Here is an 18,554-nt window from a genome sequence, read left to right as displayed (position 1 = left end):
AGTTTTCTCTTTCATGGAGTTGGGAAAATCTTATGCTCACCTCACCAAAGTCTAACATGGAGATTTAGAGGCAACTTCCCCTTTGCCTAATCCTACCTTAGGGACATGCTGCAGCCAGCAGCAAGCAAGGAGCTTCTGTGGACAACCTTCGTGCTCTGACCCTAAGCCCCCAGCTAGACCTCTCCTCAAGGGTACAGGCATCCTAGGCCATAAAGTGAGATGGTCAGAGGATGGTGACATGAAAATGGAGAGAGCCTTCTGAGAGGGCTGCCAGATTAGCAAATAAAAATAGAGGATGTCCAGTTCAACTTGAATTTCAAATAAACAACAAATAATTTTTTACTACATATTCCAAATACTGCATGTCTCTTATATTTTATTATATTTTATTTAGCAACTACTTTCCTAAAATTATGCTTGCTACCTGACGATCATGGGGCCACCAGGATTTGACTAGCCTCAGAAGACAAAACAAAAACAAAAACAAAAAACAGCTGAACATCATAAGCCTATACTAGAGTAGCTTTTTAATAGTGTCAACATTCCTGGCTCAAGTGCCCCCAGGACTCTAAAGGTATTACTAGGTCCCATGTTCCATGTAATTCACATGGGAACTGGATTTTCCAGTCTGCAATTAGCTTAAGAACAGGTAACTAATGCTTCGTCTACAAAGCTAGAGGTGGGGCCTTTCCAAAAGCCGAAATGAGAACATTTCAGAAGTGCTGGGTACAAAATTCTCAGTTAAGCTATCTTCTTCTGTCACATTCCTCCCTTCACTGCTATCTACCCCTAGGACTGGGAGCTGTTACCTTCAGAGACTAGAGCAACTAACTTTGCAGTTAGTAAAATTCTTCCCTTAGAGGAATATTTCCATAGACACTGAGAGTTGGAATGCATTCAAATGTTTCTCTCCTCCCAACTCCTTCTGAGTAAAAGAGTTCTTCTCAAAATGAAGTTCCTAAATCCATTTATTGGTAATTTGGTCTTAATTTCTGAGAAATTAACCTTAATTCCTGAGGTGCTTTTCAGCCTCAAATCTTAAGGAGGTCAACAGAAGTTCCCAAGGCAATAGTTACTAACTTTCATTTTAGGGGGATGAAAAACTGAGGTATGCAGATTTAAGATGAGAGCCAAAAGCCCTAAAGAAGACTACTTTCATAGCACTTGAGCTAGCAATTACACTTCCAGAATTAACACTTGACTAACATGTTCCTACAGATGCTCATTAAAAGATCCTGAATGCTCCCCGGCCCCTTCCGTGAGCTCCAGTTCTGTCCTGCTGGCCTCACCTGCCTTTCCTTCAGGGCACATGCAAGAGAAGGAGGCCACGCGGTCAATGCACGTGGAGCCGGGAGTGCAGGAGGCGAAGGCGCAGTCATCGATGTTCTCACTGCAGTCGTCTCCACTCCAGCCATTGACACACACGCAGCCATAGCCCCCGTTGCGGTTGGTGCAGGTGCCTCCGTTCTGACAAGCGTTAGGTTGCAGCAGACACTCGTCTACATCCTCTGTGCAGAACTGTCCTTTGGGGGAAGAAAGTGCCTTTGATTAGGGCTCTGAAGTCCCAAAGAATTAGTACCACACCAGCTCCCGCACATGCCTCATCCTCATGTGACCTGCCTGAAATTCAGGCAAGTGGAACTCACAGCGGACCAGGTCTTCATGTGAATTTTAGGGCTACCATAGACAATCCACATGATATCTATTCCAGACAAATAAAGAGGAATGGAAACTGCCATTCCTAGAAATTCTGACGTGAGAATTTAGCCAACCTATTAAAGAAAAAATTAGTCTTGCAGCATCCTTAACTCAGTTAAATCCCTGGGGCAATGAATATGTAAGTGAGAAGTGGGAAGAAGAATATAGGAGAGGAGTGAAAAACAGGAGTGAATGATTAGAAGGAATCTAAATGTCAAAATGTCAAGGCAGTTGTTCTATATCCTGATTGTATCAACGTCAACATCCTGGTTATGATACTGTACAACAGATTTGCATGATGATGTTATCATTGGGGGAGCCTTGGTAAACAATATAGGGTATCTCTCTGTATTAATTCTCATACTGCATGTGAAACTATGATAATCTCAAAACAAAAAGTTTAATTAAGAAATAAAAGAAAGGATGAGAGAAGGTAGGCAGCAGAGATGAAGGACATGAAAAGCTTTGGTAAACTGTAGAGGTGAAAGGCAACACCAAGATGACGGACGAAATTGGAGCAAACTGTGCACAGCCTGTGGCACCCAACCTTCAAGGATGTGGATTTGTGGAATAAGATGCAGAAAAGTGACCCAGTGATATAGAAGACGGAAAAAGGATTGGTTTGATCTGTCTGAAAAAGACCAAACTGAAGGACAATATGCGAGACCACTTATGGATATAAGGCAGGTCACTATAACAGCAAAGGATGGGGCCTATGACAAAAGCTCTCGGGCTCTGTGATAAGGAACAAAAGCATGTCTTCAGCTTACAAGCAAGGAATCTGTGATTAACAAGCAATTTAGTGCCAGACCACATGGATTATGAAACAAATTAATGAATATCAGTTTAGACAGCTATCAAAGGGAACTCATGTTCAGATCATCTGAATTCTCCAAAACACAACACAAGTGGCTGAAACTCAAAAAAAAAAAACAAAAAAACCCTCAAGGTGTCCTTTAATTCTATCTTTGTTAAAGAATTCGATGAATAATTTAAAAAGGCATGCTGGGGGCGCCTGGGTGGCGCAGTCGGTTAAGCGTCCGACTTCAGCCAGGTCACGATCTCGCGGTCCGTGAGTTCGAGCCCCGCGTCAGGCTCTGGGCTGATGGCTCGGAGCCTGGAGCCTGTTTCCGATTCTGTGTCTCCCTCTCTCTCTGCCCCTCCCCCGTTCATGCTCTGCCTCTCTCTGTCCCAAAAATATATAAAAAACGTTGAAAAAAAAAATTAAAAAAAAAAAAAAAAAGGCATGCTGGTGAAGAGGCCTCTCAATAAAAAAGCACATGATGTTTATACTCAGAAAATGCCAAGGCTATCCCTAGTCCCTAGAATTCCTAACAATAACTCAAGTGGCTCTTTTCAGAAAGCCTTCAATGTGCCCAGCTGTGTAGCCATCACTGCTAACAGAAGTTAGTTGTATCTGATCTAACCTAACTGACTGTCTATTCTTTACCCTAATCTAACCTGTACACCCATTATTACAGAACTACCATCTGAGGCACCAGGGTGGCTCAGTCGGTTAAGCGACTGACTTCAGCTCAGGTCGTGATCTCATGGTTCGTGGGCCTGAGCCCTGTGTCGGGCTCTGTGCTAACAGCTCAGACCTAGAGCCTGCTTCGGATTCTGTGTCTCCCTCTCTCTCTGCCCCTCCCCTACTCCTACTCTGTCTCTCTCTCAAAAAAAAAAAAAAAAAAAAAAAAAAAAGAACTAGCATTACTCTATTGCACTTACTTGATTCTACATCCATCTCCCATCACTTGGCTGTAAACAACCTCAGTTCGGAATATTTTTTTGTATCCCTAGCTAAAATCTCACTGACCAGGATGGCAGGATGGGTGTGTGGGCATCTCTGGAACTCTGTGCTCATCACCCCCATTCTGTGTGCTTCTCCTCACCCCACTTCATCCATATAATTCTTGAAGGAGTCACCATATCTTTACACGATCATGACCTCCTAATCTAGCTGACTGACCCAGGATGGGCATCTGACACAAGCTGTTATCACTATGTCCCTTTTCTAAATTTTTGGACTAGGGACCCTTTGCCACATGGACCAAAAGGATAAAGTGGCTGGTCTACAAAGTGATAGGGGTGAATCAGAAGTGCAAAGAGAAAAACAGAATCATGGTGGCATTCAAGTTGTTGGTTCCAGTTGTTCCTGAAGCCCAAATGCTCATAATGAGAGATGGCCCTTTCAGTAGGTTTCCCTAATTTCAGATGGGGATCTGTCAACTGCACCCCCCAGTATTAACTAATACGAACTGAGTGAGTGAGTGAGTGAGTCTGCATACACGCACAGGCAATCACTTCCCCCAGGGCACATGATGTCATTTATTGCAGAAAGCGCTGCTCCCTTACTCTACAGGCAGAAATGCTGCATCAGAGTAAAGACAGACATGTAATTAGGATACAGGTGGGATTTAGAAATGAAAACATGACTAAGAAGTAGGTAAAGAGGTACTGTAACCTGGAGATTACTGAGAGTCTTGTCTCTTAAGCTAACTCAAATATCTAGGGTACCCTCAAACCAAACTTATGTGGTGAATCTGAGCAATTTGGATGTTCTTTTTCTTTTTGACTGGCTCTGTGATAGTTCTGAGTATAGGACACTGTGCGTTTAAAAATATCTCGTATGTATTTCTTACGTAACATAATATTCAGACACTTAAATATTATAGTAAGACAGACTAGGTAAATAAAACAATGCTTGGAATGGATATTTGGTACCCCTGGGAAAGGAAACCAAGAGTCATTGTTCCCCTGCTTTGAACCAGGCATTGTGCTGAGCTGTCACAAAATTTATCTCATTTAGAGTCGAGGAAATAGGCTCAGAGAGGTAAAATAACTGGTGTCAGGCAGGGAGAGCAGGGGAAGCAGGATTTAAACCAGAGCTGCCTACCTCTAAAACTCTTTTCTTTTTTTAATGTTTATTATTTATTTCTGAGAGAGAGACAGAGTGCAAGCAGGGGAGGGGCAGAGAGAGAGAGGGAGATGCAGAATCCGAAGCAGGCTCCAGGCTCCAAGCTGTCAGCACAGAGCCTGACACGGGGCTTGAACTCAGGAACCATGAGACCATGACCTGAGCCGAAGTCAGATGCTTAGCTGACTGAGCCACCCAGGCACCCCTAAAACTTTTAATGAAGATTTGAGGTGTGAGTCTGACCGTATCAAAACTGTCTTTGTGTGCCTCAGTTTCCCAAGTTCATGAAGGCATGAGGAAGTGAAGAGGGTGAAGAAGGATTGGAAGGACTCAAATCATTACTCACATGATCAGATTACTGGAAAAATTCAACACTCAAATTATTATCCAAAAATCAAATGTACTTTTAGGTACAGTTTGCTATTTTTTGAATGGGATTGTTGTTGAAGATTAGAACACCTGAGAACTGTATATCTATCTGTTAGATAATGTTTGTCAGAGTAACCAAATGTAGAGAGCCAAAAGCGCACTGGCTTATAAATTACTTTCTACAAAATGGGTCATTTTTCTTTAAGATTCAGGAACATTTCTCCAGAAAAACATTCCCTCTCAGACTCATTTCTGCCAGAATTTTTTTACTCTTCATTCCAATTCTACAAACCAGAATGAGGAAAATGGTAAGCTGGGAGGCCACTACAAGTGCTTGCTCCAAAATTCCCATTGGAATGCCTGCTAAGATACTGCCCCTCCTTCAGGCCACCACTTCTTGGCACAGGAGGAAATCAATGCAGAAGCCTAAGAATAAGAAACATGAGGGTCAGAAAGGTCATAAACTAGTAAGTGAGAGCACTGCCATTCAAATCCAGATCAGTCTGGCTCCAAATCTACTGCCCTTCTCACTACAGCAGTTTCCAGCCTTGCTTTCAATCAACAAGATCTGCAGGCTAGATCTCTGATCCTAGGATCATAAAGCACACTGAGAAGGCAGGAAGCATGTGATAATTAAAGAACACCCTTGGTACAGATGAGAATAAAGGCGGAAAGTCACTGAATATTGAAATAGGAAGAGTTTACGGTGGTCATCTGGAGGGGTTGGTGCATGGTCTGAGGTCATTTGGCTCTCCCCACTACTCCATGGCAAGAAAGCATTAACCTGAGCTGGAGGCAGAAGGCTCACTGAGGGTGGTAGGACTAGGTCCTGAAGACATCAAAATGACTGAAGGGTATTCTTTGGCTGGGGTTTAAAAAGAGGAAAGGTTGGAGATCATTTAAGGCTTTGAATTCTAGTATGAATTCTGAATGTGATACAACAAGCAAGGGGGAGTTATTATAGGCTCACACATGGGGGAAGACATGATCAAAACTGCATTTGAAGATTCGTCTAGAGTATAGGAGGGACTAAAACAAATGGCTCTCTGTTAGTAGGGAGAGAAGGAGACAGAACTAAGTTATGAGCTACCCAGCATACAAACGCATCTGGTGAAAAGGGAGAGCTATGTTGTATCCATGCCCTACCAAGCTACTAAATGTTCCACTCAAACAAGTCTCAGCATGGATATCATCTGTGTCAACACACACACTTGGCTGGTGACTCCCAAAATATGTTGCACAAAGCTCTGTTAGGCAAGTTTTTTAGGGCATCAATTATCCCTCTTAGTAATTTCCACCTGCCAGATATTGCAAGCTACTGCTATTTAATGTTGAGGCTAAGGAACTGGGCTACTAGGCCCTTCCCATTTCCCATCAGCAAAAGACAAAAGAAGTAACTTGTTATTAGCAACTACCTTCTCTACTGCCACCATGAGTATCGGCTAACTTGGTATGAAATGTCACAGTACCAAATCCTTGGCTGATACCTTAAACACTTAGGGCCACCCGTAGCTCCTGATAATTTTCTGGCTGATCACTTTTGCCTCTTAAATATATCTCAAATCTACACCTTCCCTTGCTATATTTTACTCCAGACACAATGACTTACTGTTGGCTCAAACATTAAGTTCTTTCTTACCAAAGAACCTCTGCATATCCTATTCTCACCACCTCAAAATATTCTTCTCCCTCTTATTTATATGGCTAGTAACTTCCCATTCTTTGACTTCTCTTATAACTTAACTAGATATCCAAATTCCCATCTTCCCAATTTTCTCCATATGCGTCTATTTAATTCACTCTATCCTGCCACCATCAAAAGTTGAACTTTTGTATTTATTTATTCTTTACAGAATAAATACATATATTTATTCTTTACAGAATAAATACATATATTTATTCTTTATAGAATAAAGAATATATTTATTTATTCTTTTCTCTGCCCCTATTAGACTATATGCTCCTTGAGGACAGGAACTGTGGCTGCCATTCACCTCAGTTTATGTATCTGGCACTTTACCAGGCACTGGGTAAAACAGACCTTAGACTTCAGATTTAATGTAATGTGCTCATTTTACACACAGGGAAACTAGGGCCAGAAAGGTGCGGTGACTTGTCCACATTTGCACAACGAGTTGGAGGAATGTTAGAAATAGACAAAATTAAAAAATGGAAATCATCAAGTGCTGAAAAGGATGTTGGGGGTGTGAGGTCATAGCAGATCAAGTTAGTCGTCTGAATAAGGAAGGGGACTCTGAGCTGGCTGTTGAGAGACAGAGCAGGATTGAGAAACACAGGGGAAAAGCGAGGCACTTCAGTAGTGCTACTAAGGAAGACAATACTAAAGACCCACCATCAGAAAATATGTCTGCTGCATTAGTTTTGTTGGAGTAGGTCACCTTCATGTCGATCGTTTCTTACTGCCTCATCCTATGGTCTTAAAATCAAAGGATGAATGAGTTAGATTGTGGGCACAGCCTCTGGAAGTTAATATAAGACAGTGAACCCAAGAGAGCTGTACTGAAATGGAAACCATGACTGAGGCTTCATCAGCATCAAGCTCTAGCCCAGTGAGCCATGGACCTCTAAACAGACACCACTTATGAGTTACAACACACTGGGATACAAACAGCTCATTATGGCTCTTTCAAGGTACCACAAACAAACCACCAATCTGACTTGGAGTTACAAGTGACTGTGAAGTGAGAGGAAAGGAAAAACAGAAAAGAAATGATCACTGACCCTTAGCACTTCAGGATAAAGTCCTTTCCCTGCCTAGTCATCTCTCAACTGTGAAGTGTGTGGGAAAAACTTTTATCACATCAGTGGCCCTGTTAAGGGTCAACTCTCATTGCAACAACAATCAGCACATGAAGAATAATATAAAAAATGAGTTTGGCAGGCCCTTGCTCTGGCCCTGCTACCTCCTCTGTTGTGGTTAAATCAAGAGAATTCAGTCTCCAGTATCTCCTTCCAGCCAGCGATCACCCAAGCTCCTAAGTGTGGAGGTTCCATCTTTCCATATCATAGCAGAGCACACCCATAACCTTGTCCTACAGAAGCTTCTCTATGCACAGATGCTCTATTCCACTGCAGAAGTGTAAGATCAGAGGATAAGCTTGACTGTCCTAGTCCTGGCTGGGTCTAGAGCTGGTTGAAACATTCTGTATAAACTCTGGAATCTACAGGTTCTGCCTGAGAAAACATGTGCACTAATGCACAAACAACATAAATGTGTATAAGAGGCCTGGGGGTATGCAAGTGGCTAAGGGGATAATGTGGGAGGAGGGGATATACATACAGATAAATGCAAGAATCTCAGTGAATGTTGCCCCAATCCGAGACACCATCAGCTTTTCTAGGACTCCTCAAAAGCCTGGTTTCCCTGTATCCTGACCAATATATTTCCTAAAGAATCACCAGAATGATCTCAATGTATACTATTTGCCTGATCAAATCCTTTGATGACAAAGGGTTTGATGACTTCATTATAGTTAGGATGAAATTCTAAATGCTATCCATTTTTTTCTGCCAATCTCTCTAGTCTCTCCTTTGGGAACACCACTAGCTCTAGCCACTCTGGCTTTTTTCGTTTCTCAAAATGATCACAGTCTTTCCTCAGGGTCTTTGCACATGGTGTTCCCCATGTCTGGAACACTCTCATCTCTACCTTTCCCAGACTAATTCTTACTCACTGTCCATAGCTAAAATGTCACCTGCTCAAAAAGACATTACAGGGCTACCCCCAAATCAACTAGTTCTGCCTGTTAATATGCTCTCCTAATAACCCCTGCTTTTTGTGAAAGCATTTATTACAGTTCAAAATTTTATAGTTAAGTATATGATTTATGTCTGTGTTCCTCACTAGACTATAAGTTCCCTGAAGAAATGGGTGGTAGCTATTAACTTCATCAGTGAATCCCCATCACTTAGCATAGTGGCCAGCTAATAATACTTCTTGAGAAGTATTCAAAAGTATTTGTTAAGCAAAAGTTTATCTGGACCTGTCTTATTTTACTTAGGTCATTCTAATGCCAAAATAATAACCATCTTTCCAATCATCTCCCTTGCACCTTTATTCATACTCCCAAAGTTTCCATTACCCTGTATTGACATTAACCAGTCAATACCCAAGCTTCTCATTCTATCCCCTCCTTATTTGCTGAACTCCATTCCATTTATGACACACCCAATTCATCTTGCCTTTTGATCCTAATCCTTCAACTGTCTCAAAAGTAATTCTACACTATGGCAGATACCTTCCCTCTTCAACTGAAACCTAAGATTTCCCTAAAGACTATACCCCAGTCAGCCCTCTTCAGTAGATGCCCCCCCTCCTCTTCTAATTACCTCCATCTGCATGAAGGTAAGTAGACAAAGAATCCATGTTTTCTTTATTCCTTAATGCTGCTACTGACTTCAAATAGTAAAAATATATTTATTAAGTAATTTCTAGGTACCAGATTCTGTGATACATACGTATATTGTTGTCAAATGTAATCTTCTCATACAATTAGGCTGGTTTCACAGATGTAGTACAGACCTGGTCTACACCAAAGGAAAATACTAAAGTATCTCAGGAAGTAGGGAGAAGAGGCTCTGACAGAACCCAGTAACAGCCCTGAATTTGGAAAGATAAGATTGGGCCAACAACAACTGAAATTTTTAATGTTCTTGTTCATTCATTCATTCATTCATTCAATAAATACGTATATACCATGTGCCAGGCCCTGACCCTATATACACTGAGGTTATACTGGTAAACAAAACAGTTGGGGCTTCTACCCTGCAAATAGGGGTTTTACAACCAAACACAATTATAATAGAGAGTGCTAAATGTTCTAACGGATAGAGGTTGCCTTGGGAGCATGAAGTAGGAGAATAGAGAAGAACTATGTTTTGAAGGTCCAGTTGGGGATAGTATGTTTCATTGGCAAGCTACAATCGTGGGACTTAATGACAGCCCATGTAAAAGCAGTGTAATGTTTTTTGACATTCTATTTTCCTACAAACTACCCCTTCGAACCACCTAAGTAAGGTTGCATCTACAACAAGAATTTATATCTAAATATTAACAGCAATGGCAGTAGTTTTCTTGGTATTTGAAGATCAGTGATCTCCTGCTTTAACTATTTCTAAAGTTCTTTTACCCATTTGTTCACTGCTTTGTGACCCAAACCCAGATGACCCTAGCTCCAGAGACTACATGGATCTATAAAACAGACAGAGATAAGTACAACAGAATATCTTGGGAATAAACTCAGAAGTATGCCATGTGATGCTACCTTAAGGTCACACTTGCAATACAGTTGAATAAACTTTAAATTGTGTTAACAGGAAAGAAAGAGATTTTATATGTTAACCGGGTTGTGAGTGTGAATGTGTGTGGAAGCGTGTGTAGAAAGAGGGTAGAGTGAGGAGTATTTCAGGCAGAAGTAAGTGTATGTATATGGGTCTGAATAGAAGAGAAAGCATGCCTCATTTGAGTGAATGAAAAAAAAGTCAGTGTGGTTCACTTACAAGGCATGGATCAGGCGAGGTATGGCTGGAGAGGGAGCTACATACAGAGCCTTGGAGCTCTATCCAAAGACAAGGAGGACCCACTGAAGCATTTTAAGCAAAGAAACAACACGATCCAATTTGTGTTTCAGAAAGCCCACTCGGCTGCTGTGAGGAGAATGGACTGAACTCCACCTCACCCCTCCAGGTCAATAGCAATTTAAAGCACTGGGGAGTCCTGGGGTTCCTGTGGCCGCTATAGCAACGAGAGAGTCTGCAGTGCATCTGGGGCAAATTCCGGATGCAGCAGCACCAAAGAGCACCCAGGGTTAGCCCCTGTATGGAGAGCAATCGATGCTGTGCCAATGCTGGATGTTCAGAAAGCTGACCCCTGGCACAAAGGCTTCTCCACACAAGAAGAGGAGAATGGTGCCAAGCTTCAGTCCCCCTGCTAGGAGGCCCACACTCCAGCTCTCTCACCACCTTCTTGGGTTGCTGGGCTGTTAAACCAGTTTACATAAAGAGCCCCTCACCTCACTGCAGCGGGGCTTCCAAAGAGAATCAACCAACTCTATGGGCAGCAGTGACTGTGAGCAGAATGAGTAAAATGGAAAAAACCAACATGGGGCCTATTGAAACATTCTGCAATCCGAAAGACGGAGAATGTAAATGTAGAGGAAGATGCGTACTTGTGAAAAAGTTCACTTCCAGAAATTAATACATCTTAGAAAGAGTTGGCTCTACATTCTCAATAAATGTAGACAAATGTAGGTTTTAAAAAGAGATGAAAAATAATACAGGACACTGGACTCTGATGAAGAAGGACAGGCTGAGAAAAAGGGAGAAATAGAGAAGACCTAGATACAACGAGTTAATATTGTAAGAATATAAAAATGCAATTCAAATAAATATCATAGTCGGAAGCTATGAAGGACAAACTGACAATGAAGAAAAATAAATTAATGTTATGAAGGAAATGCTTAAGAAGCGCTCATCAAATGCAAAGGAAAGACAAGAAAATTAAAATATCAAGAGAGAAGATCATAGCTATGAGAAAGAATGAAGACCTAATTAAAGATAATAGAAGACACGAAACAAATGGAAAAAAAATGAAAAAGATAATCTTTTCTGAGGGGAGAATACCCCTAAGTCTGCAGATCCAAAGGGCAAAAGTACTAGGAGAAAAAATAATAGGGGTATATCTAGACCCATGCTGGTTAAAGATTTTATTTTAAAGGGAAAGGAGAGGAGGGGGGAAGGAGAGAGAATGACTTGTCTGACATTGGACATCCCTATAATGTTCGCAAAATGCAAAGGAACAATGTCTAGGAACCTGTTAAGATTGATTTGTGACCCAAGAATTCAATATCTAGAATACATGCCATTTGTGTATGAAGGCAACTAAATTAAATGGTATTTTTAAAATATCTAAGAGCTCTGAAGACATGCCAACATGCAACATTTGGAAAAAATTACTCAAAGATGTATTCATTTGACTGAAAAAATAAACCAAAATAAAGAATCCAGGAATGAAAAGGCTGTTACATAAATGTACTGGTAGTTAACAAAAAACAAGTTACATATAAAATTAAGTCTAAAATATTATAAAGTAGATTATAAAACAATGTAAATATCAAGAATAATTTTAAAAGAAAATGCGTAAGTTATTTTTCCTTCCCTTCCCCTATGATTAGCTGTTGTTTCTCAAATTCCGTATGAGTGAAATCATATATCTGTTTCTCTGCCTTTAGCATAATAATACACTCTAGCTCCACCGACATTGTTGCAAATGGCAAGATTTCATTCTTTTTCATTGCCAAGTAGTATTCCATTGTATGTATATGTGTGTGTGTGTGTGTGTGTGTATCTGTGTGTGTATGTGTACACACACACACACACACACACACACACACACACACACACACACAACATCTTTATCCATTCATCAGTCGATAGACATTTAGGCTCTTTCCATAATTTGGCTATTGTTGATAGTGCTGCTATAAACTTCGGGGTGCACGTGCCCCTTCAAATCAGCATTTTTGTATCCTCTGGATAAATTCCTAGTAGTGAAATTGCTGGGTCATAGGGTGGTTCTATTTTTAATTGAAGAAAAAATAAGATAAAAACAGGGAAGGAAGCAAACCATAAGAGACTCTTAAATACAGAGAACAAACTGAGGGTTGCGGGAGGTGAGGTAAGTGGGGGGATGAGTTAAATGGGTGGTGGACATTAAGGAAGGCACTTTCTGTGATGAGCACTGGGTGTCATATGTAAGAGATGAATCACTGGGTTCTACTCCTGAAGCCAAGACTATACTGTATGTTAACTAATTTGAGTTTAAATAAAAAAAGAAAAGGCATAAGATTTTAAAATTCAACAGCAATACTATGGTATGAATTAAAAAAAATTTTTTTAATGTTTATTTATTTTTGAGAGAGAGAGACACACACAGAGCTTGAGCAGGGGAGGGGCAGAGAGAGAGGGAGACACAGAATCCGAAGCAGACTCCAGGCTCTGAGCTGTCAGCACAGAGCCTGACGCGGGGCTCGGACTCACAGACCGCGAGATCATGACCTGAGCCAAAGTCGGCCGCTCAACCAACTGAGCCACCCAGGCGCCCCTAGTATGAATTTTTAAATCCCAGATCATATAAACAAAATCTGGAGAATGAAAAAAAGATATAATAAAACTAAAAGTATGCTTATTCCTCATCTTACAGAAGAGGCAGTTAGTATACACAAAAGTTTCATTTTTGACACTAAAAAGTAGAGATGGATTCATATGCAAATTTTTCTATACAGGCATATTTAAAAAAAACTAATACCAATAATTTATTTTTATTAAAAATTTTTTTAATGTTCATTTATTTTTGAGAGAGAGAGACAGAGCATGAGCTGGGGATAGGGACAGAGAGACACAGAATCTGAAGCAGGCTCTAGGCTCCAAGCCCAGAGCCCAATGTGGGGCTCGAACCCATGAACAGCGAGATCATGACCTAAGCTGAAGTCGGAAGCCCAGGTGCCCCTAAATACTAATAGTTTAAATCATCTCACATCTTTCTGTTGTCCTCATAGACCAATCTCCACCTCCCTGAATGACTTACACATGTGACTTAAAATCTTACCCCTTCCCTTCCCATCTCCCATTAAATTAAATACCTGAGTTGAGGACTAATAAGGTCATCTAAGCCAAGAGTTCTTATTTTTCTCAACCCAACAGCCTCCATATCTGCTCCATATCACAAGCACATTCACATTTTGGATCTAATTATGAGACACTCATTGTTCCAACCCTAAGTTCTCAAATTTGGTACTTCAACTCTGATGATAACTTCCCATTTCCCTCCTTTCCCATTCCCAACAACCATTTCACCTAATTATCCCCTACTAACACTTGTAAGAGTCAAGCCCTCCTAAATAACCCAGTTCATTAGCCAACCCCCTTCTAGCTGCCTTACTTCATCTAGCCTAGGTTCTATGGTCTATCATATGAATGCATGATGAATGAATGAATGAATGAATGAATGAATGAATGAAGTTTCTGTCCCCTACAGCTACTGCCCTGCATTTCTCCCCTTTTTAGCTCACAAAACTCTTAAGTGATCTACACCCACTCTTCCCCCTTCCTCCACACCCACCTTCCCCCCCTCCCAATTTAACCCCTTGCAATTTGGCTTCCTTCTCTCCTTTATACTGAAACTACATTTTAGAAGATTTCCAATGACCTCAAAAATGCTTACTAACTCTTTGCAGTTATCATTCTTATCTCAGTGTCTTGGTGGTCATTCATTCAAAAACTACTATTTGTTACCATTGGTCCTGAGAATGCCAAAATAAGTAAGACCACCCCCATCCTCCAGAGGCTGAGAGTCTCTCAGGTGAGGTAAGCATATAAACCAGTAACAGTGGTAAAATATCACAGATGCCACCACAGAAGCATGCAGAGCTGAGTCAAGGGCACAGTCTTAAAATGCAGCCCCTGGCTCAGGGATGCTGTCATGGCAAAGCTTTTCCCAACAGGCACACATCCCCTTCCCCCACCTTCCTTCTTTGGATCCCTTTCCTCCTCCATTTTCTGAAATGTGAACATTTTTCACAATTTAGATCCAAACTTTCTGTTCTCACACCACACACTTCCCTTACAGACCTGAAACATTCCCAGGGCAAACAAAAGCAACATTCAAAATCTGAGTCTAGAGCCCCTGCCTCTAATTTTGACCTCCTGGGTCTTACTGTTAAGTGTTTTCCTCTTGGAAAACTCACCAGCATCTCTAGTCCATTTCTGTCTCTGTCAGTAGAATCCACATTCTCCCATTATGCAGATTCAAAACAGAAGCTAACTCTGCTCTGTTTCCCCCTTCATCCAACCAACTACTTAGATGGCCCCCAATTCCTATCCATCTCTTCTTTCAAACTCATGTTGATTCATAGTTTCTACCTCCTACTGTGGTTACATATAGACTTTCTTCTTTCTTCCTAGCGAATTTGACCACTCTTAAAAGAATTGATTTCTTTCTTCTCTGTGTCTCTTATAGCATCCAGCATAGTATACTGGATATAACAGTATATTCAATAAATATGTTATAGAAGCTATCTTACAACCATTCTGTGGGAGCTTGAAAAGCCATGAAGTGAAAATGGATCTAGCCTTGGAGACAGCCAATGCCGGACATGGAGTCATGGACCACCGGGGCACAAAAAATCCCTCATTCTCGCCTCCTGCATTTTGTGGGGAGCTATCCTAACTACTCACCCCTGTTCACACCAACATGACCACTCATCAACTCTGAGACCTTTGGGACGAGGGTGATTCAGGTCAGCACCCTGACAGTCTGCCCAGCTGACAGAAAACTGAAATTGGGTGGGGAAGGAGAATTCCAGAAAACAGGCTTTCATCAAGTCCTCACAATCAAGTTCACAGCAGAGAAATTGAAATGGGAGATTTACGTTCCCGTTCCCTCATGCAAAATACAAATGAGAACACTTGTGTAGTCCCAGATACGAATAGTTTCCACTCTCAACCAAAACCCCCCAATCCTACAATATTTAACAAACAGAGAAGTGGTTGTGACAAAAGTCTCATCCTAGGGAGCAGCTTGTCACCAACCAGAGGTGAGACTGAAATGAGACATCTAATTCAAAATCAAAATACTGCCACGAAAAGACTCCATTCCCAGACACAGGAGCTCATGCACCACCTTTGGCAATATGCACTTGCTGATTCATGCCAAAAGTTTTTACTGAAATTGGAGCAACTAACAATAAAGGGAATTGTAACCAACTCTTCGGGCTCATCATGTTATAAAAGGAGAGTGGAGAGAAAATGTGGTTGGTTTTATTTGACTCATGTCCACCTAACTTCCATTGTTCACTTCTGCTTAGCGTCCCAGAGCACTATTCCAAGCCCAAGCTGAAATTACATTTCTGGGTTAATAACAAGCACAGGAAAATAAATCACGTCTGCCCTAGGAGTGAACCCAAACCAAGAGTTGCCAGAGAGGAATTTGTGAGTTGAGTCTAGAGGCAACTTTAATTCTGAAGGAAATGAACCTTTAAAAAGAAAATCCAAATAGCTATCCATGTAGACAAAACATTAATCTACGCTGCTTTAATTAATTTGGGGGCCTTTTATAACTTTGTTTTCTCTTAAGTGGATATCTGCCAGAGCAGAACTTCTCTCATAAGATATCTTGGGGCCAAATACAGTAATAGTAAAGACATTTGTGCTCAGGCTTCATCAAATCCTTAGGTTTATTTCCATTTCCTAAAGGAATATCCAACTACTCAGACTTCTCTCTACAATAAAATCCCTATAAAAAAGGAAACCATTTGCCCAACCCCCAACACCAATTTCTTTCTTTCACCTGGGCTTTAGTTCATCCAGAAGAGTGGTAGCTTTTGAAGGTACAAACTGATACTATTCTAGACGGCCATGTCAGGTGAAAAGACTAGATCAGAACACAGTTCTGTCCCAAACTGATGTGGAAATCACACCAGAACAAGGCCGACATGCTTTCTTCTGATGAGGCCAACCCAACCCCCCCTGTGCAGACAGTTGCAAGTCTATCCTTCTACTCCCCCGGATCAGAGATGATGCTCCAGCACAGTAGCAGCAATGGTAATGCCTACAGAACACCCTTCCACCTGACGTAGTGCTGTCTGACAGGAGTATCATGAAACACACAGATATAATTTAAAATTTTCTGCTAGCACTTAAAAAAAGGAAAAAGACATCCCTTCTCACTGCCCTGACCTGCCCCTTGGGCCATGAGAACCAGCTGAGCTGCCTTAACTCAGGCCTTAGGCATCCTTGGCCCCAGAACCCTAATAAACCTGCTTTGTCTCCTGTCAAAAAAAAAAAAAAAAAGGAAAAAGAAACCAATGAAACCAACTTTCATATCTTATTTTATCTAGTTCAATATATCCCAAACACTATCATTTTGGTATCTAACCAATATTTAAAACATTATTAGCAAGACATTTTACATTTATCTTGCATGCTAAATTTTCAAAATCAGGTATTTAGGGGCACCTGGGTGGCTCAGTCAGTTAACCATCCGACTTCGGTTCAGGTCATGATCTCATGGTTCATGAGTTCAAGCCCCACGTCGGGCTCTGTGCTGACAGCTGAGAGCCTGGAGCCTGCTTCGGATTCTGTGTCTCCCTAGCTCTCTGCCCCTCCCCCCACCCACACTCTGTCTCTGTCTCTCTCCCTAAAATAAGTAAACTATTTAAAAAATTCAAAATCAGGTATTTTACAGCTGTAGCACATCTCAATTCAACCTGCCACACTTCAGATACTCAACAGCAAAATATGGCTAATGATTACCGTATCAAACAGCATGGATCTACAATGTTTTTTACATGAAAAGTACAATTCACAGTTGTAATTGTAATTTACCATTACATTTAAATGAAATTTAATTTACATGATAAATGAAAGGCTCAAAAAGCTTTTCATTGAGCCATTTATTCTCCCAATACCCCAATAAAGTAACTAAGAGATATTAGCTCCATGGATAGCAAATAAAGCCTTCTGAAGAAAAGGAGGCTGACTCATTTATCCCAAATCAAACCATGAAAAGACTTGGAAAACATTTCTGGTCATCTTGAAGCCCAGAACTTGCTACAAAAGACCAAACCTTCTGCATCTTTGCAGTTATAAAACAACACAGTACCTATCGGGCTCCTGTCATTAAAAACTAATATAATGCTGGGCACCTGGGTGGCTCAGTCAGTTAAGCATCCGACTTAGGCTCAGGTCGTGATCTCATAGTTCATGAGTTCGAGCCCCGCGTCAGGCTCTGTGCTGACAGCTCGGAGCCTGGAGCCTTCTTAGGATTCTGTGTCTCCCTCTCTCTCTGCCCCTCCCCCGCTCATGCTCTGTCTCTATTTCAAAAATAAATAAACATTTAAAAAAAATTTTAAAACTAATATGCTGTATGTTAACAGCACTGGAATTAAAATAAAAAACATAATTAAAAAAACATGGCAAATTTACAAATCTCCTTTATTTCAAAGTGATACCTAATTTCTTCAACTATGTAATCCCATCCATTCTTTTTTAAGTTTATTTATTTATTTATTTTGAGAGACAGTGCCATACAGGACAGGGAAGAATTTCAAAGCAGGCTCTGCACTGTCAGCACAGAGTGTGATATGGGGCTCGAACCCACAAATCATGAGATCCTGACCTCATCCTTAGCCAAAATCAAGAGTCAGATGCATAAGCAACTGAGCCACCCAGGCGCCCCTAATCCCATCCATTCTTTTTGAGATACCTAGAACTTCATTTCCTCTCCTAGTAGACAACTCCAACCCTTCTTTACTATTGCATCAAAAGCCAGATCAAATAACAGTTCATACTTCAACTCTACAGCTACAAATTATAGGAGGAGTTCTGAACAAAGCTGCAATAAGGCTCTTGGATATAGTAAAAAAAAAAAAAAAAAAAAAAAATCACCAGACTGAATAAAATATTAACTCAATATTGACTTCTAATTTCAAAGTAACCAGGAAAATTTCTAAAATGGAAAAAAAATCAAAGAATGAATCACCATTTTCTAAAA

The 18,554-nt window shown here is 40.9% G+C and overlaps 1 protein-coding gene and 1 pseudogene across 2 annotated transcripts in view; one reads left to right on the top strand and one right to left on the bottom strand.

The window, feature by feature from the left end:
* Positions 1-18,554, bottom strand: part of NOTCH2 (notch receptor 2) — a 163,964-nt gene that overhangs the window by 57,975 nt on the left and 87,435 nt on the right. For both annotated transcript variants that reach the window (XM_049618358.1, XM_049618357.1), the window contains exon 6: positions 1,290-1,523. In XM_049618358.1, coding sequence (XP_049474315.1) covers positions 1,290-1,523 — 234 coding nt within the window. The remainder of the gene's footprint in view (positions 1-1,289; positions 1,524-18,554) is intronic.
* Positions 9,852-10,554, top strand: LOC125913272 (ubiquitin-conjugating enzyme E2 D3-like; annotated as a pseudogene).

Source organism: Panthera uncia, assembly GCF_023721935.1.
Source record: "Panthera uncia isolate 11264 chromosome C1 unlocalized genomic scaffold, Puncia_PCG_1.0 HiC_scaffold_4, whole genome shotgun sequence".
NCBI classification, from domain to species: domain Eukaryota; kingdom Metazoa; phylum Chordata; class Mammalia; order Carnivora; family Felidae; genus Panthera; species Panthera uncia.
The sequence above is the reverse complement of the archived record's forward strand: the minus strand, read 5'-3'. Positions and strand labels throughout refer to the sequence as shown.